Source organism: Accipiter gentilis, chromosome 2 (assembly GCF_929443795.1).
Source record: "Accipiter gentilis chromosome 2, bAccGen1.1, whole genome shotgun sequence".
NCBI lineage: Eukaryota > Metazoa > Chordata > Aves > Accipitriformes > Accipitridae > Astur > Astur gentilis.
The window spans coordinates 44,931,979-44,952,964 of NC_064881.1; the positions used below are offsets into that span (position 1 = coordinate 44,931,979).

General features: G+C 37.2%; 1 protein-coding gene across 4 annotated transcripts in view; it reads right to left on the reverse strand.

Annotated features, from left to right (window-relative positions):
- Positions 1-20,986, reverse strand: part of ASAP1 (ArfGAP with SH3 domain, ankyrin repeat and PH domain 1) — a 161,401-nt gene that overhangs the window by 65,715 nt on the left and 74,700 nt on the right. For 3 of the 4 annotated variants that reach the window (XM_049827698.1, XM_049827688.1, XM_049827708.1), the window contains 2 exons: positions 16,972-17,044; positions 7,533-7,678 (listed from right to left, as the gene is read on the reverse strand). In XM_049827698.1, coding sequence (XP_049683655.1) covers positions 7,533-7,678; positions 16,972-17,044 — 219 coding nt within the window. Of the gene's footprint in view, positions 1-7,532; positions 7,679-14,775; positions 14,954-16,971; positions 17,045-20,986 lie in introns of those variants that run through there. The other variant, XM_049827712.1, reaches the window with a different exon arrangement.

Consider the following 20,986-nt stretch of genomic DNA (forward strand, 5'->3'; position numbering starts at 1 on the left):
CTGTTATAATTCAAAAAGATTTATTATGATCTTATCAAACTACTGCCAACAAGTCTTTGAACTTCACTAATGTAGTTGCAATCACCTCAAAATTTCTAAATCAATAATAAATTCAGGTCTGGGAAGAATTAATAGACGTTCACTTGCATCAGCTATAGAAGCATTATAATTAATCTTTACTTACATAGGGTGATACAAAACCAGAATTTAAAAAATTTGCATAAAAGCAAAATTCTGAAAGCACCTCAAGGTAATCTTCAGTCTCTCAAAGCAAACATTTGAATACTGCTTAATTATTGAGGAAGCAAATTTTGGAACAAATGTTTCTCAGCCTCCTGTGTAAGAAGCAAGGACGTGCTGTGCTACAGGCAGATAAAATGCAAGGCACACGTTAATTCAACCATGAACAAAAGGAGCAAAGAGTCACCAGCTCTTTGATTATTCACAACTATTTGGGAAGACTGTTCCTTTCCTTGTCCTGTGTGGAAATCTGACACTTCCTTAAACTCTTGAGAGTTTAAATTTCACCCCATTAAGTCCATGTCTGTTTGATTACATATCTGTGGAAATGTTCCGTCTGGCTTTGCCAGTCTGAGGGTAGAAAAACCTACTGCTATGATCCTATCTGAACACATATGGTGTGTACGGTTCCCGAAGATGTGTATCAATATTATCCCCGTCTAGTGAAAAGTCTGTTGCCGCTTCCCTTCATCCTTCCCTTTGTTTCTCCCCCAAAACACTTCATGAATTCTTCAGTTCCTTGCTAGGGAACGATAGGGAGAATGATAGGAAGGCTGCAAGACACCAAGTCCTCTGCTTGTAAACCAAAGGAGAAGTGTTACGTTAGTTTTTAATCTGCCATATATATATACAGCCAGCCCCCCCCCCCCCCCCCAAGGTCTTCTGAGCATATTTTACACGATGAAACTAATTTTTAAGGGACTTTTGTGAAATAGATGATCCACACAGATGAGAATATCGAAATGATCACTCAAACAGGTTCTCCAGGTGTTAACGTTCCATTCAAACTCCTTATACGTTTAAAAGGCATGTATGAAAAATTACATATTCAATTTTTCAAAAGAGACATTACACAATATTAAATACATGCACATTATTTACAAGAACTACATCCACTACATATAAAATAGCATATTTTCCTTCATTAGATTCACTATCAGTCTTTAACTGAAAAAACAAACAAACAAACAAAAAAAACCCCACCCAAAACCAAAGAGGCTTGCTTCATTCTTCATATATCCTGGGCACAAGGATTTCCGTATGGTCCCCTAGAGATTATTGCCAAACCTGGCCGCAAGAGCTCCAGCACGCTTCAGGTGCCCGTTGTTCTAATAAAGATACAAAGCAGTCCTACAAAGCACAGTTCTGGAACTTGATGTGCGTTATCCTCTGGAACGCACTGGGGGCTCAGCATGGCAGAGGGGAAGGTGGATCTTTTAACACAGCTACTTAGTTATCACCTGGTAGCTTGTCAGACACCCCTCAGGTTTTGTTCTTATTAGACAGCTTGCAGATATCATAACTGATGAGGGATGGAACACTTCTCCAATGAAGAAAGGCTGAGAGAGTTGGGGTTGTTCAGCCTGGAGAAGAGAAGGCTCCAGGGAGACCTTATTTCAGTACTTAAAGGGGGACTGTAAGAAAGATGGAGAGAAACTTTTTAGCACGGCCTATTGTGATAGGACAAGAGGTAATGGTTTTAAACTAAAAGAGGGTAGATTTAGACTAGATATAAGGAAGAAATTTTTATGGGATGAGGGTGGTGAAACACTGGCACAGGTTGCCCAGAGAGGTGGTCAATGCCCCATCCCTGGGAACATTCAAGGTCAGGTTGGACGGAGCTCTGAGCAACCCCATCTAGTACAAGTTGTCCCTGCTCATTGCAGGGGGGTTGGACTAGATGAACTTTAAAGGTCCCTTCCAACACACGCTACTCTATGATTATTCTTGGTATGAAATGGAATCAAATTCAGAAAACATGACACACACTTGTATCTTCATGTTCAAGACATCTTGACAACTGTTCCATGTGTCAATATTTTATATTTTTTAAATTCACAAAAATCTTATATTCAAAATATATTCAAAGCGAGATGAAGGACAGCCACTAGAATATCTTGAGCTGCAGCTTCAAACAATAACATGAACACAGAGCAAAGGTTCTTCATGGCTTGAAAGATCATGATCTGAGAATGGATTTTCTCCTTAGGTGCAACAACATAATTAATGCTCAAATATTGATTTCGTATGAAGCAAAAAAGCAACCTGATCACTTTTAGTGATTAAAACAGCAAAAGATTTTTTTCTTTACCTGGCTTCACAAAAGGAGTTTATAACGGATAGTCTAAGCTTTGATTCTATGTAAAGAGCTAGGTTCTGTTTTTCTTTCCACTTAGCTTAAACATTTGCACATGACCCCCATGCAGTATTATTTCATAACAGATATAAAAGGAGCCAGGGAATTTGTAGACGATAACGCTTTTTCTCAATTTGTCCTCTGTTGGCTTTTTATCTCAATGCATCACAACGAACAACTCCTTAGCAATGTCATTTTTATTGAAGAAGTAACAGAATTATACCCAGTAGAAAAAGACCTGTGGGTGCTGGTTGACAGCCAGCTGAGTGAGCCAGCAGTGTGCCCAGGTGGCCAAGAAGGCCAACGGCATCCTGGCCTGTGTCAGAAATGGTGTGGCCAGCAGGAGCAGGGAGGTGGTTGTTCCCCTGTACTGGGCACTGGTGAGGCCGCACCTCGAGTCCTGTGTTCAGTTTTGGGCCCCTCACTACAGGAAAGACATGGAGGTGCTGGAGCGTGTCCAGAGAAGGGCAATCAACTTGGTGAGGGGCCTGGAGCACAAGTCTTATGAGGAGCAGCTGAGGGAACTGGGGCTGTTTAGTCTGGAGAAAAGGAGGCTGAGGGGAGACCTTATCACTCTCTGCAACTACCTGAAAGGAGGTTGTGGTGAGGTGGGGGTCAGTCTCCTTTCCCAAGTAAAAAGTGATAGGACAAGAGGAAATGGCCTCAAGTTGCACCAGCAGAGGTTTAGATTGGATATTAGGAAAAACTTCTTCACCGAAAGGGTTGTCAAGCACTGGAACAGGCTGCCCAGGGAAGTGGTGGAGTCACCATCCCTGGAGGTATTTAAAAGACGTGTAGATGTGGCACTTAGGGACATGGTTTAGTGGACATGGTTGATGGTTGGACTTGATAACCTTAAAGGTCTTTTCCAGCCTAAAAGATTCCATGATTCTATGACTACTAAGCCAACAAGTAATTAAGGTAATACCTACTTTATCAATACAAAGATTAAAGAAAAAGCATTCCTGTTTTCATAATCAACCATTTTAATCAGTTTCCACTTAACAACCTAAACCAAAGTTGATATCTCAAATGTGAATTGTGAGAAAGAATTTTCAAAAGATTTTAATCCTAGCGTAGTTCATAAAAACAGAGAGAACACAAATTTCTGCAATATGGGCAGACTTAAATTAGTTATCAGGGCAGGCATGAACAACAGTACATTACTGTAGCTTTTTTTATTTTTTCCAAATGTATCCGTTAAGGATAACCAATTCAAGCCATAAATACTTGGCTTGAAATTACTGAACAGTAGCCAGTTAGTATGCAGCTAGGGAAAAAAAACCCAAACCACCAAAAACCCCCCAACTAAATAGTAGTGTATTAGTCCAATATGGTAAGATTTCGGAATCACTTATTACATTGTTGAAGACTTGATAAAACAGTAGCCCAAATGAATCGGAAACACATCTGATAAAGCAAAAACGGTCTCCTATCTAGAGCAAAATAAAGGAAAAAAAACCTTAACAGATGGAAACACATATGATAATTTGAGGAGGAAGAATATGAAGAGAAGATAATTTGCCTGCAAAGATTAGCTGAGGACATTTACAGGAAAGGGAGAGGGGAAAAAACAGGCTTTAAACATTTGAAAAAAAGCCAAGAACCATGCAAAATTTAAAAAAAAAGTAATCTGCAAGTGCTCCAAATGTTCTTCCAAAACCTCATCTAGATCAATTTAAAGATGTTGACACACTCAGTTTCACATGCGTAGATCTTCATACAGCTTTTTAACGCACTATTATAATGAATTACTGCATAAAGAATGAAACCTGGATCAGGAAAGGAAGTAGAAGCAGTAAAAAGCAGAGAAACCAATTTTGGCGGGACACTCTGAGATTGCAGAAAACGTAGACCCATGTTGGCAATGGCCAATGAAAATGTAATTACCTTTAGAAAATGTTACAGAAGTGGTCACTGTGTGTCAATCTTACAAGATAATCTTAACAACAACAACAACAACCCCTCAGAAATATAACATGATATTTATAGGTTTTAAGTTTCATATGTTATATTTAGTGATAACATCAACAATTTCTAGTAAAATTTGCATAGTGACTTATTTGGTTTTGTTAAACTGATTAATGGATACGCTTTTCCTCTTGACTCTGTGTGCAGAGCAATCATATCAAAATGATGGTTTCCAGAAGTTGTATATATAATACAAGTTGCTGGCTTTACATCATAGTAAGTGGTCATAAGTAAGTAAGTGAAGATCACTTTGCAAGTGATCACTCTGCAATTCCTTTACACAGAAGAATATTCTGTATCCTCCATCTCATGAAATATGCATAATATCACAATTTGTTGGAAAATATTTAATGAATCATAATTAAAGTTCAAAAGATTTAATAAAAACGGACCCAAGTTTTTGAAGTATTTTTTTTGTTGCCAACTGTGTAGCTCTGTTCCTTATTCGTCTTCCTGTCCTTAAAGACCATTCATCATTTTATTGTACTTTTATTAAATAAGGCTGCAACAATTTACTTTATGTAAAAAAAAAGTGCCCTATTAGCTTGCCATTCATTTTAATACCTACTGCCATTTTTTTCAATTAATTTTATTAACATAAGCCTCAGCACCTACTGTGGGGCTTTATCAGTAACATTATACAGTCCTCCTCTCAACTGCTTTTTCAGTGGACTTTTTCAGTCAACTTCTATTTTGATATTATAAAAATCCTTTTCTTTCAGTGTAATCGTATTAATCAGTACTATGCTTAAGAACCACAGTGGATCAAGACAGCAGAATTATCTATCTTGGAGAAAGGGTGAAAAAATAAGTGTTTTAAAACCACTGAGACATTTGCAAAATAAGCTCATTGTCTATTTGAGACTTCTGAATGAAGTAAATTAGGGAATAGCCTAATTTAAAACCTGTCAACAAGAATTTAGATAGATAATGCTTCATAGTCTAGCTGAAATAGCATAATGTTGTTTTGAATGAGTGTGGCTTCTTAAGTAAAAGAGCTTTTTCCTCTCAATCAGCACTACTTTAAATAAAATAAACCCCGACTTCTTGTTTGCCAGTTGAAAGAAGTTAAAAATTTCTGTGGAAGCCCTGCAAGGAATGATGAGGTCCAGACAGCTTCCAACAAACATGAGTTCTAGTCCCAAACTGTCCTCAAACTGCACTCCAACACACATTTTAAAATACTTATTTTTAATTGTGTGCTAAATTAAGATTAAAGGAGGCCAAAACAACCAAGAATGACAGAAGTCTTTACAGAGGAAAGCAGGTCCCTCGCATACCTACTGGTCTTTAAAACTGCCAACATTGAAACAAAGGATGATCCAGGTAATAGGCCAGAGCAAAGCTCTTAAAGAAAGCAAGCTTCATTAGGGCAAGTGTGATCATCCTTAGATGATTAAGTAGGTGATGAAGAGGCGGCAAGACTCAGGAGGCAGAAATAAGCACAAGCATGAGAGGTCAGAAGTGTTTTGAGTGTTGTTAGGGCCTGTGCGGTCCGAGATGTTTATAAGTGAATCTCAGAGGAGTGCAGAGAGTCAGGGGAGAATGTCTGACGATACTAAGCTATTCTGGGTATTAAAGCAAAAGCCAGTATGAAGAGTTGCATAAGGACCTTGTAACACTTACCGCTGAAAGAATGAAATTAAAGATTGAGGTCTACACTGAAAAATGTAAAGTGATGAATAAGGAGGAAAAAACTGCATACAGATTCATGCTTATGAAATAAGAATCATCAAGAAAAATGTCTCAAGGAAAAAAAATACCTTGAAGTTACAACATAGAATCCCTTGAAAACATCAAGCTCAATGCTCAGTAATTATAAACCAATCAGCCTTCAGGAAAAGAAATAAGAAATGCAACCATCTTCATGTTTGTCCCCCCTCATTTCAGAAAAGGGTACAGTAGTACTAAGAGAAGATATAGAAAGGACCAACAAGGACAATCCAAGTTACGGAATAACTAAGACTCAGCTAGAAAAGTAACAGAAGAAAGGAAAGGAAGAATGATGGCTATCTGTAAATTCCTGGGAAAAATAGGGAAATTCTTACATTTCTTGTAAGATATAAGAATCAGGGAACAATAAATGAAAGGATCAGGTTCAAAAAAAAAATAGAACTGATATTTCAGAGAGCATTTCATTTTAGCCCTCTGGAGGAATTCACTATATTCTGTGCCAAGCATAGCATACGTTCAAGAAATCCTAAGACAAATTCATGGAGGTAATACTAACAAGGACTACAAAAAAAAAAATATTGCCTCCAGCTCCAATGTCTCTGAGCTGAAGACTGTTTTCACAACCACAGTACAGAAGTTATACCTACATGTTTGCTCTCTTCCTACACTCTTCCCTAAAGATTCACTCTGAGGCAACTGTCAAAGCCAGCGTACTGGCTACATGGGCCTTTGATGGGACCTAAAAGCAGCTATGCTCATGCTAGGGACTCTAGCTTGTAATATTGCTTATACTTTACACACTAAAAAAGCTTGAAGATAACCCCAACTCTAAGAAAAACATAAAACTGAAGCTACCACTTTCTGAATACAACAGCTATCAAATCCATGAAACATTATTTCACATGAAATTTGGCTTTATTACTTTCAGTGTTCAAAGACATTTGCTATGACTACAGTTTTATTATCCAGCTTTCAGCATTATAAAAGGACTAAGATGAACTTTAGATGAGGCAAACCTTTAAACCACCTTCATAAACCTAATATTTAAGCAATGGATGCTTCGGATACCACAGGGAGAATAGACTTTAGCAACACCATTTAAGCATGCTCCCCAAATTGTTATTTTTCTTCTAAAAAGTGAAAGTTTCTCTTTTTGAGGTAAGAAAAACCAGCCATAAGTAATGGTATTGGATTTTTAACTGGAAAGACTTCAAGTCAGGGAATGATTTAAAATTAAGGTCCATAAGAAGAGATATGTAACATCATCAAGCACTTGAGAATGATGCCTTAAGCAATGTCTCAACATTTATATTTTTCTTTTTAACTGCCAATTAACAACCAAACACAGCAAGTGTGTAATAACACCTTTCAGAGATAATCTCTGATGAAATTACTGTGTTTTGAAAAAGAAAACATCTCTAAAATTATCATCAGTCATCAGGATCATGCAGTTGTATTGTATTTTACTTTAGAAAAAAATAAAAAACTAAGAATGTTAGAAACTCCTTACCAGGTTCTTCAGCAGCGTTGATAATTCTTTAGTAAGCGTGGAAAATTTTACAAAAGCTGTGCCAAGATCTGGATTATCCCGACTTAAAAAATTACTTCCAAATTTATCTAGTACTTGTGCATAGTTTTCTTCATTTTGAACATGATCTGCAAAGAAAAAATAAAAGTCAGAAATTTTCTTATAGACATTATTTTAGGCTTATGTATTGCAGTGCAGTGACAAACCAACTAACAAACAGTACTTTCAAAAAAGCCAGAAATTAATGCATTTACTGAAAATTACAATAATTTTAATATTAAAAAGACGTATTTAGCCATATACACATAAATGCTTCTTTTAAATCAGCAACTTTAATTTGTAATACATCAAGGAAAAAAGCTCTGTAGTTATTAATAAAGTAGTAAGATAAATAAAAGGTCAATCAAACAGTGTAAGTATATGTGCCCATTTTGTAAACAACATAGGAGTTTATAATTGTCTACTGTAACACAACCTTTTTTTTTTAATTGTAATGTAGGACACTTCTACAGAACAAAAAAGTCAATAGTATCAGATATAAAACTAAGGAGACCAAGTCTGAATCTGACTGCAAGTTTAAAAGAAGAAACATGTCTTACAGACAAAGATGCCCTTTTCACCTGCTTTGTAAAACCGAGTTACCCCGCAGAATGGAATATATATTGGTATATAGCCAAAGACTTGTTTCAATATGTTTAACAGCAAACTGGACTTACAGAGAGGTCAGAACCAAGAAAATGAAATTGAAGCCAGTGTAAGTGAGCAAAATCCTTAACTCAAGGATGAAGGAAATTCTGAATTAGACCATTGTGCCTGAAATGTTTTTCTTGCTTCTATTACTTTCCTTTCTGGCATCTGTTTGCATATTTTGTTGTTACTTCCATTTTAGCATCTTTAAATAGAAAATTTGCCACTACAGCCCCTTGGGACATACTTTATCACCTCCATCTCTCTTAGAGGAATATTGTTGGTATTAATTAAATCAACATTTCACTTTAAAGAGTTTCCTACTCTTCCTATGTTTTTTTCTGTAAGCCACAAACACAAAACCACAGAGATATTCCAACTAGAACAAGTTCTGTGCAATGAAAGGGGGAGGGGGGGGAAGAGAGAATAGTTGCCAATAGGTACCATGTTTTTGCCCAGAAGACCTGCAAAGTTTATATTCTTCAAATTCTCATATTGCCTGAGAGCATTTGAATTATGGGGGCTGGGGGTGGGGGGTGCAGATAAAAGTGAAAAGAAGGGGGGGGGGGGGGGAAGACAAGACATATGCTTCAAACAAGGCTTGTGGATGATGTCCCACAATGCGTCAATGCATGAATCTACTTTGACACTAACTAAGCGCTGATGAAGCATTAAACTAATACTTTGAAGGCATTACAGGTACTCAAAATAACAGTGCACTAAAGCTCCAACACAAAAAAGTTAAAACTTATTAAAAGAAAAAAAAAAAATCACAATGCTTATTTACAAAAAACAAACCCCAAACCCCACACATCAGACAAGTTACATTTTAAAATCAGACATTAACACTGAGGTTTTCAAAAGGCCAAATATTTAATCATATGTTAATATGGAGTTGTAATTCAAACAGTATGTTTTTAATAAAACTGTTCCAAAAGCATACAGTTTTAATCAAATAGCTTAGCATTAAAACCAAGAAAACCACTATATAATAATAAAATATGCATTTTGTTTTGATGTAAAAGCTGTTGCATAAATATACACAGAAGACTTCATCTAAGAAGGAGCTTTGGCTTATGCAGTCCTGAGCTCATAAAACTCAAATGTACCCAACTATGCTGAAGGAAAAGGAAGGATAATGGAACAAGGTCAGAAAGAAGTCTGCTATATCATGGAAACCCTGTCCTTGCCTGTGAAGCACTTTAACCCCACAACGTTTCCTAGCATTTTGATTTTAAGTGCTGTGTTGTTTCACACACCATTTTTTTTTAAAAAAAAAATTGTAAAGAGACTGTAAAAGAGCTGAAGACAACTGTTTCCTTTGCCTGTGGAAAGGTAAAAAATCCCGTCAGAAAGAGGAAGATGATCATTGTCTTAGAACAATATATAGGAAATTCTCAAGAATCCCAGATAGCAGATCACTTAAATCTAGAAATGAGGCTTTATAATATAAAAGGAATACTTCTGTAATTACCACACATATACACACAAAATTCAAGTACTGTGTAAGAAAAATAAACTTTCAATTTTTACATAATTATCAATGTAAATATTTTAAAAGGAGAAGAAATATTTTCTATTGAAGAGGTAAGGTAGTTCCCTACTTGACCTTAAAGGCACGTAGATGAAAAATTAAATCTGCAACATAGCCTATGGTAGAATGCAACACAGGAAAACTGACATGCTTAGAGCAAAAAAGAACAAGCTTTAATCTCCCTTTAGGCGCCTCATGCAAACACAAAAATGACTTCCTAGTGTCCTAACAGAATGACCTTTGCATAAAGAAAGTTATAATGTGCATGACAATGTTTACATCCTTAGATACTGTAGGAAGGACTTTAATAACTCTAGAGAGCAAGACACAACCACTGACAGCAGTACACACAAAGGATAACATTTGCCTTCTAGAACTGGCTCATGTCATCTCAATATCGTAAACAAAGTTCAGTACTGTGATGAAAATAGAACAGCTTCCTCAGACAGACATCCTCCTCCTTCAGTAGCTCCCCGAGAGGTGCCAGAATCACGGACAACTGAGGACAGGCTCTGCACCCACTGACAAAGGCAGCTCTCTTCAAAGGGGACAGGAAAGGGGCCTCACTAATCATCCCCTCCCCGATGGGATCTGGCAAGGCAGCCAGTACCTGAGCCCATGTTGAGGACCTCACTACAGAATGGCAGATGTAGTATAAAGCAACATACTGGACCAGATACAGCAGCGAGATTTCCTGAGCTGAAAGACATGCATCTTCTCTTCTCCACAATCCACACCTTCAACTCTGAGAAACACTCAGCACAGAATTTACATTTGTTCTGAGAAAACCCTGGTAGGGCCCAGTGCACAGCAATGTGGTGGCATCCCTTACTTCTGCGCTGTAACGTGTATATTGAGGATTATGTGTTAAGAGGAAATAATACAAACACATCTGAAGATGCAGATCCAAGCAAGTGAGGAAGGGACGACAGCCACAGCAGCTTACAGCAGCCTTTTGGTACACAGCAGTACTCACAAGGAGCAGGGAGCACGCTTGCTCTGAGCCCCAAGCACTGCGGAGACTCAGGCTTAAGGACTCCTGGGGCTGAATCCCACCTTGTTCTGCTGCCACAGGGAGTCACCTGAAGTTGTCTGTGCCTAAAGTCACCTTGTGGTAAACTTTTCCCAGAACGCACATAGAAGACTGAAATCGGATGCCCAAGGCGTACAGAGAATTTGTACTCATTCATTGAAACCCACAACATTAAGTACTATGTTTATTTCCCATTCAAAGTTACCAGAATTTTAGCATATGCTTCTGAACCCAGTGAAATTCATGTCTATTTGTGCATATTAAGTAAGGAAACTGAAGAACAAATACTGTGAAGAGAGGTTAAGGAACAGCCTTTACATACTGGAGCTAGAAGACACAACACTAAATTTAAAGCCTTAAAATTCCCTTTGCCTAAACCGGTTTTGTTCAGATATGTTACCCTGCAACCACTGAGGAACGAAACAAAACAAAACAACAACAAAAGAGTTAAATAGTTTACAGAAGAAAAACACACAAATACAACTCTTTCCTGTCACTGATTATACTTAAATTACACCCAAAGAAACCTGAAGAATGTCTAAATTACTGAGAATTACTTCCGTGTATCTGGTTAAGTCCAAAAAAATTAATTAAAAATAAAAATCATGATTCGGATTCCTGATCAACTATTTTTATGTTGCACTTATAAAATGGCTTTGTTCCACGGGTAGCAAGAGGAAAAATAACCAAGGTCAGAGCCAAGCTGCATTTCTGAATGAAAAAACATACACATTAGAAAGACTCAGAATGACTTTAGAAAAAGCAAGAAAGCTGGCAAGGTTAAAAAGGATGGGAAAAGAAGTTATTTGAAGTAAGAAAGCATCCTTTCTCATTTCATCCTTCACAAAGCTGAAATCTAATGAAAAAATAAAAGAAAAAACATTTGACCACTATATTGTTACCTGGACTTGATAACAATAACACCTTCTGGACTGAGATTGCTGAAGGGAAAAGTAATAAAAGCCTTATTCAAAAGGTTTCCAGAGCAAGGAGCATCTCAGTGAGTCTGTAAGGTTCTCTAGATCATCACGGTATAAGAGTACTGATAAGCCAGTCCAGAAAGGCAAATGACTTCTTTTTGCATCTGTGTTCATTGCTGATGTGCTTGAAGAAGTTCTCATGGAAGAATTTTCTTTCAACTCTGCTTCCAAGGATTTATACCAAATCTAAGTGCTAACAGTAGAATTCATAAAAGTTGACAAAATGAGCAATGGCAAGTCACTTAGACCCACATACAGAAGAACAAAATAGGCAAACTATACAGTTGTAAAGTAAAGCCACTTATTTATAACAGCCTCAATACTACAGGAAGAATGAGAGGCGAATACAATAGCTATTTTTAATAAGAGCTCCAGAGAGAACTGAGAATTCAAGTATGCACCAGCAGAGCAGTAATGCCGATATATTCCTCAGGCAATATGTAGAAACTACAGTGCAGAAGAGAATTTGTGGACATGTGGATAAATATAAAATGCTGAAGAAGAAACAGAGTTTATAGAAAGAAATTTTTACTTTGAAAAACTCCCCCCTCCAGGGGATCAATGAGCATATGGGGAGAGGAAATCCACATTAAATGATCTGTTTGGATTTCTGAGAAGGTTGGTCCTCTCACCAAAACGCTGAAAGGAACTAAGCAAACTAAGAGGGATGAGCCTCACACAGAAGAAAGACAGGTCAAAAAGATGTGGTGGGGGAAAGGAAAGACTAAAGAGTTAATTTTCTCAACAAAGGAAGATCACCAGTGAAGTCCTGTATGAAACAGTGATAAGGCCCACATCATTTAACAACATAAATGAGTTGGGAAATAAGATTCATAGTGATAAACTGTTCTTTTCCATACAATACTATAAATTACTCAGGGCAATAGAAGCAAAAGCTGACTTCAAAGGTAAGATTAATCTGTCCAAACACAGACTTCTACAACAAAGATATCCATATTGAACCTTGGGGTCTACCCTTCCCCTTATGTTCAGCATAGGAAAAGTCACAGCTCAGCCCATCCTAATGTAAATGCAGAGGAAGTCAGATGTATCTCACCCTAGAAATATCTACATACATCCATTAATTGTGCACAGAGGCTACAGCAACAGGCTTGCATCTGGGTAGCTCCCAGGTTACATGTGGAATCCTATGTTGAACGGCCAGTGCATGAAAGCGTGCATTAGGCAGTGTAACACACGTGGGAAAACACTCCTAACTTTAAGAAATGATTGTGTAACTAGACATTATAAAGAAAGATTCTGGAGTTCTATCACTTCAACATTCAGTACCAAGCTAAACAAAGCTGAACATCAGAAATTATCAAGAACCACAGCATGCAATAGAGCAACATAAAAACATTACCATAGCATGCTTAAACCCTTAATACTGTCTGCAGTTCCTGTCCCTGTTGCCCAAAATTCACTCCTCCTCTTCCCTGTTTTAAAAACGAAAGCCTATGCTGCCATTTTGGAGAAAGACAGTAAGGATGATTAAATATGACAGTTTCTGTAAAAAAAACAAACAAAGAAAACCAACAACCAAAAAAGAAAAAACCCACCCCCCAAAAAAAACCCCACCGACCAAAAAAACCTGCAAACCACCCTCAAAAACCCTTAGGGCTGCTGAGTTCAGAAGAAGGATATTGTGGGTGATTGTGGAAACAACTCAATCCAGAAACCTATCTCAAGAGACGGAATGGACGACACTGAATCAAGTTTGGATTCACCCACCAAAAAGTCTTCTGACACTATCCTAGCAAGCTTTAGCTTCAAAGCCCTTTACAAACTCTCATGCCTCAGAACATGAAATAGTCCCTCAATTCCACATCAAATGAGTCATTCTGGTGGGCTTGAGGCCAACACTTTGAGGCATGGACAGAGCCAGTCTCCTGCTCAGGAGACTTAAGGCCTGAAGAGCATGGGACAACTTCATAAGGGAGCACTCAACTAGATTGATGCAAGACTACAAACGATAAAGATTTACATGAATTTAAATTCCTTAGACAAAATGAATTGTAAAAGTCCATTAAGAAGTATCAAGCATGACGATATCAGTCCTGACTCAGGTAATTCCTGGCCTTCATGTCATTGTGAGCTGAGAAAGTGTTAAAAAAAATAATAAAAATTACAACCACCACTCCATCTTTGCACCATTTTTCTACTTCCTCAAGCAAGCATCTGCTGTTGATCATTGTGGGAGACCATGTGGACTGCTGGTCCAGCTCGGTACCTTTGGTCTTGCATGGATTTTATGTTTTTATTTCTCCATTGCGTAAATTCTTTTGACTATATTTGGGAGTTATACCAGGGAACTAATGAAAAAGAACTATTGAAAAATCTACAACAAAACTAATTGTGCAATCTACTGCTGTTTCAGTTCAATCCAAATGTTGTGGGAAAGCTAGTCAGAACAGATTCTCCATTAAGTTCAAGCACCATTCACATAAGATGGGTTCCTAGTTGCAGATGCAATCTATCATGCCAGAAATAAACAGCAAACCAGATAAGGAGGAAGTGATGAAAAAGAGGTATCAATTTGTATGTCTCCTTGGATTTCATAAACAGTACCTTCTGAAACAGTACTTTCAGATAGGGAAAAACTGATGGGACCTTTCTAAGGGATTTTCACATTTCTGTGCTGGTACATTTTCACTTCCACAACAGAAGATCTAAATCTAAATACAACAAATGGGTGAGGGATCTGCACAAAAAGAAAAAAGTATTTGGGCGACATTTAAGCTCTCTTCATAACAGAAGAGAGTCCCTTGCAGTTCCTAATTCAGCAATGAAGAGGAAACAAACCAACACACCAGAGGGCTAGGGCTTTCTGAAGACTTCTGTGTAAGACATTGCATTGTGTGAATGTCACTGTTCAAAAGTTACTTGGGGGGATGGGGGGAGGGACACACCCCCCACCCCCCCCCCCCCAAAAAAAAAAACCCACAAAACACAAAACCCAACAAAAAACCAATACAACCCAAAAAATCCTACCTATGAGTTTTGGTAGAGTAGGAATTGGATTACTGAACTGAAGAGAAGAATTTCTATTGCCCCTGAATAAACATTTCACACCAGTCCAGCCAGAGTTCTCAAAGGAGATTATGAAGCAGGGGAGTCTGGAAAAAAAGAAAAACCCAACCAAACACCCCACCCCCCAAAAAAACCAACAAAAAAAACCCCAAACAATCTCCTACTCTAGTAGTTTAAATATGGTCTCACCTTCTAACAAACAATTAAATTTGTAAAACAAAATTCCAATTTTGAGTTCCCAAAAATGTAGTTAGAGGCTCCTTTTGAAATACAAAAATAGTCACCAAATTCTTGCTTGAACTGATAAATGACAATGCATTTTACAGCTGGTTTTAGTACGTTTTACATGAAGTTAAACAGCAACGAAATCCACTTTCATCGCTGAAGCATAAGAAAATAGCTGGCTTAGCAATTCTCTTTGCACAAGCAGGCAAAATGAGTTTAATTCAGTCACTTTATTTCTAGATTTATTTTTACAAGGTTTCACATGTGTAACATGCTTTTAGTCTTGCTCTTACTAAGCCTAGTTTATGTTTATCAATTACTGCATTAATTGCCTCCTGTGCACCCCTTTTCAAGTCATAATGTAGCCTGTAACAACAGCGTTCTGAAGAGGGAGCTAGAGTATTATGTATAGTGCTTTCTTTATCCAAAAGAATTCATACTAACTTGTACCTTTGAAACAAGACCTGTTGGGGGTGGGGGGTGGGAGGGTGGGGGGAGACAGAGACAGAGAGAGAGACATCTACCTAACTATCTCTGGTCCTTTTGAAGTGTAGAGCCAGCCAATTAAAACCATTAACCAACCTTCTATTGCTTTTACTCAATGGGACTAGTTAATGATATAGTATGGCCTACTTGAAGGCATTGAAAACAGTATTACTTTTATTACAAGACTCAAATGGCATCATATATTAATGATAGTAGAGATTTTAGCTATTTCAAAACAGACAGAACACTTCACGTGTTCTACAATTTTCATCAGTTTTGAAATTCAGTAAGTAGGTACTTTGAAATGGAAAAGCTGCTTGCAGCATCTGAATACTTCTAAAAGCATAAAACTAAATACACATGTAGCAAATACTATTCTCACTTTCTATCAGGCTTCACAGTCTACTGGGAAAACATTCATCATCAACTGAAGTTACAGAAAAGCTAATTAAAACATGGTGCTAGTGGCACAACTGTATTAGTGACTGGCAGAAGAGAAAAGTTAAGAATCTACAATACATTAAAACCCCCATACACTTCCATAAACATGAGTTAATGGGACAACACACAAAACACCAGAGAAACTAAGACCACTCAGAAGTGGCTCTGCATAAGGAAAATACTCCCTAAACTGATTATTATTGCTAGGGAAGAGGAACTGGGATTTTCTAAAATCCAATATTTACAGCCAGATGGTTCTTGGAAGGTGTACAGCTCTGCTACCCTATCTGCCTTTGGCACAGTTTTTAGACCTTATGAGAAACAGAGTGAGAAGCCAGGTACACTTTATAACATTTTTAAAGCCTAATATGTATATTGATCTGTGTTTGATCATTTGTTACTGATTTGAAACTGATTATCAATTCATATTACAGCCACTTATCCTCTCATCAAATTTATTACTATAGCTCCAATAAAACATCAACAGTGTCTTCAAACAAGCAAAATAATGATAAATCTCCGCTATTTCAGTTAAGAAGGGAAATACATAATTTTTATTTTTCATGTTATGAGGGGAGAGCATGTGTTGAAGAAACAAACACATCTACCCGTAGATATTTCTTTTATTTATTTTTTAAACTTGTTCAGAAGTTCTCATTCTTATTTCACTTAGAAATGCACTCCATAAATTCAGAGTAGGAAGGACACTGTCTTGTCACTGTTCTAGCTGAAAGCAACTGCTTGAAATGTTATGACAGCAGGAAAATTTACCCATGCGAATTCTTTGAGAGGCCTTTGAGAAGGAATATGAGGGTGAAAGCATTGGAGAGAACATTAATCTGATGTATAATCATAAGCAAAGAAAGAACATTTTTAAGTCCAAACACTCCTAAACAGACAAGTATCTCTTATGCTATACGCTTCAATAGGATAAATTGCAAGACACTTCGCAAACTTGAAATCAAAAGCTTAGGTTCTCACGTAGAACTGAAAACAATGTCTTACCTTGCCCCGAATTATATATTGCTTTCACAGATTTTTTCACCTTCTGTAGTGCAGTTCTGTCTTGATCCAATGCCTACAATAACAAGAAATAACCTTTAAATATTTACTTCATTGATCAACAGAATACACTGTAACATTTAAAAAGAAACCCACAGAGTAAGTAGTTTCACAGGCTGGGAAAAACTGCAGATACAACATATTCAGCCTGCAGGGAGGTCCAAGGTCATTCAACCCCTTCAAGATGAATTAAAGAGCTGAACTGAAAATGCTCTGAAGGCAGAGTAGAGCAGTAATGACAGTGCTAAACCACTATTTTAGTTTTGCAAGGGACAAAGCATTTATTCAAATTGTAATATAGTTTGAAAAAAACACCAAGAAAGAGTTAGTAGATGCTTCTACTATAGCCCTATAGTTTCTACTACAACCAAATTGCTTGTTAACATCTATGGTTTTCCCACAGTAATAGTCTTCCAACTATAGACACAGATTATCACACTAACCTCTTGCCCCAAACTCCACAACAGCATTTTATGAAGACAAAAGATGAAAAGTAGCAGATAAAACAAAAAAGACTAAGATCTGATTTTGTGCAACACAATGTGACTGAAAGGAAATACTTAAAATCCAGAAGAAAATAGTATTAAGTAATGATGAATTCAGGATTAGATTTCTAGATACTTTCTTTTTTAAGCAACTTAACTTCTCCCCACCCACTCTCAATCTGCTTTAAGAAATCAAATTAACATGAGAAAGAACTATTATGATAAAGCAAAATATAAACTCAAAGTAAACATTAGTGTAGACTCGTAGAATTAAGAAAATTAAAAGCCACATACTGGTACTGTGTGCAGTGATCCAGTTAATTTTAATTTAAGTGTGTTTTGGATATTCTGCATGCTTAACATGTTGTACATGGTTCCCTGCTATCCATGGAGAACATACAAAGAAATGTTTAAATTATTTCCTATGTTTTTTCCCATTTAGATCATAGGCAATTTCCCATCACATAAATCATGCTAGATCAATAATCTCAAGTTTTAACGAAGCCGGCAGTGTTTGCCGTATTATATTCATGTTCAAATCACTGAAGATTGGAGAACATAGAGTGGCTGTCAGGACGGCAGCCCAACTGAGCGTGTTAGCTGTTGTAGACCACAAAGTTCAAGTTGCAGAGACCCTTGGATAGCCATTTTATCCAAACAGCTTGGATCTCCTGTTGTCTGATATCTGAAGACTGGCAGACCAAGGCAGAATGGCAGCTACTCCTACAGCAGAGTGTACCTCATCAGAGAGGTCATCACCAGCAACACTATGAGTGAAAACTTAACCAATAAGTAGATCTTTTACTGTCAAAGCTGAGATGATTGCACTATGTTGCACTGGGCATTAAGAAGCTCCAAAAGCCTGGAGCAGGAGCTCCAGGACAACTAGAGTGTTAAGCACTGGAGATGGCCATACATGAGGGTACGGCTCCTAGATAAATTCAAAACGCCGAGTGTTTCGGTGTATGCACACTTACAGTAGGAAAACATATAGAAAGAAACCAATAATTTTTGCAGTGGCTCAATTTTAACCAAGTGAAACATTATAGTTCAACAATACATTAAAGTCTGTAACAAAAGAAAAATGTAGTGCTTCTGTTCTTTAACTGAAAACCACCACATTCTCAGATTACACAATCACTTCTATGGTAGTTAAAACTAGCAAGTTTGGAACCACAGAATTTAAGTGTTTTCTAATACTATTTACCTTTAGTTTTTCTTTTGCAGCAGAACAATGGATTCAAATATTCAGTACTGCAAATATCATTTATTTTGCTCCCCAATAAAACAGTGGCTTTTACTTGACTTTCATCTTGACAGAGTTAAAAGTTTTAAATTTAATAAAATATTAAGAACTCTGTGTTCCTTTTCAAGACAGTGCACAGAAGGTGATTCTCCTCAGATTCTTCTGCAAATGCTGTCAAAAGCTTTTGCTTCTGCCTGCATGCTATGCCAGACAGTTGTTATCATACATTTCCACTGCAGTTCTCTCCACCTTCAATGACCAGAAAAAAAAATAATTCACTTGTCTACTTAGAATTTGAATGCAGGATAGTATAAGAATTTGAAACCAATATTTTGGAAAAAAGACAGCAGTTAACATTGATGAGATTCAGAGATAAAACCTTGTACTAAATTCTAATATTGAAGCAAACTGGACACTCAGGAGGAAAAAACAAATGCAACAACTCCAAGAAAGATGGTACTTGTTCCTAAAGATATCAATCTGGAAGACTAGGACAAATAGACTAGAAAAATCTTCAAAATTGGATTTGATGTAGAGTTAAATTTAATCACTAATATGGGAGCAGGAGGGAAGGGAACATTCATTATTTTAAGAGAGCAATCACTGAGCAAAGCAATATACAGAGATGACATCTACTGCCTGAAGGAGCCAGTGATCTAAGTCAGAATGACATCACAGGTCAATTTTGTATTTTTATATTTGCAAGTACAATTTTTACTTTACATGAACTAGTTCTTCTTAGTCCAAAACTCTCTAAATAAAACAAATCCATGTACATTTACAACGGTATACCAGGGCAGAATGTAAAATGCCTACCACAGCAGGAACCCAATCCTACGTAGGATTCTAGCTACACAAGAACTGTTATCTAGGGGGTTTTAGGTGGTTTTGAGTGGGGGTATTTTTGGTTGGTTGGTTTTGTTTTGTTTGTTTTATATAACTGTAGGGAGTTTGTTTCCAAATATATTACATGACTCTTGAATGTCTTCTGCTATCAATTTTTAGCTGCACTCTGCTGCAAAGGAAGTAAGCTGCACTCAGTGCTCAATTCAATTATTATTCCAGAGTAATGTTACCTTTTATGTATGTTAAACTAGACGGGAACGGCCTAGCTTTCCCCAGTTAGGTGAAAGCATGCTTCTGCAGTATGCATTAATTTTATTATCCAGCGTTTAGAATAAAAAATATTTTTACTCCCCATCTTAGAAAACACAAAATCTGACCTTCCAGTAAAAATTACATACAATTATATTACTGAAAACTACAATGTCTTGGAGAACAAGGAGTCTCTGTGACAATATCTAGGTATTCAGATGCTCTCCTTCCTACCTTCCTACATACTAAACTCTTCCTCATCACCACCCATTCCTGGAAAAGGCTTCTTTCTTCATTTCTGTGATACCACCTCCCAGGAGGTGTTTTTAACTTCCCTGGGAGAATGTTTTCTTACCCCCTTATGCATTCTGAAAAGACAGATAATTTACTAAAGGTACCTGCAACACAGATTTGCTACTTCCTAGGCTGAACAAAGCTTTATTCTTAAAAACAGTAATCTTGGAGACAACCTCTATCTTTATTCAAAATAATGTAAAATTAGTGTTCACAAAAAAACCCTGAGACATATTGGCAAAGAAATGAAGGAAAAAAAGAAAGGCACCATATTTAATCTGCTTATATAAAATTAAACAAGGAAAGCTCCTTGCTCCTCATGCTCAGCAGATTTTCTATGCATGATCTCTGACATATACCCTGTCGAGTTTTCATATTCCTGCATTCCCTTATATTAAAGCTTATGCTCAAGAAGAAAACCTCCTGATCACGCAAGATCAGCTCTTCTAATTAATCAGTTTGGAATCCCCCAGACAGTCACCCCAGATTTAATTTCTCCTTTCTGCTAAAATTTAGCTACTTTGAACCTAGCCTGCAATTTCAAAACACCAACCTAGTTCAAATCTGTACTAGTGAAGAAAGTAGTGCCTCTCCTTCCTCATGCCAGAACACTCATGTAGGCTACACTGTGATACAGTTCAGGAGCTGCTGTGGGGACCCGAGCTCCATGAAAACCAGGGGCTCCTATTGAGCACTATGGATTTAGCTCACCTTCCTACAGCTACCATTTCACATTCAGAAGCAAGACTTCTCATAGCAACCTCCCTTTTAAGATGTATATTTACTGGTAGCTATTCATACCAATATAAAAATTGGAAAACTTGTCCACCTGAGGAAA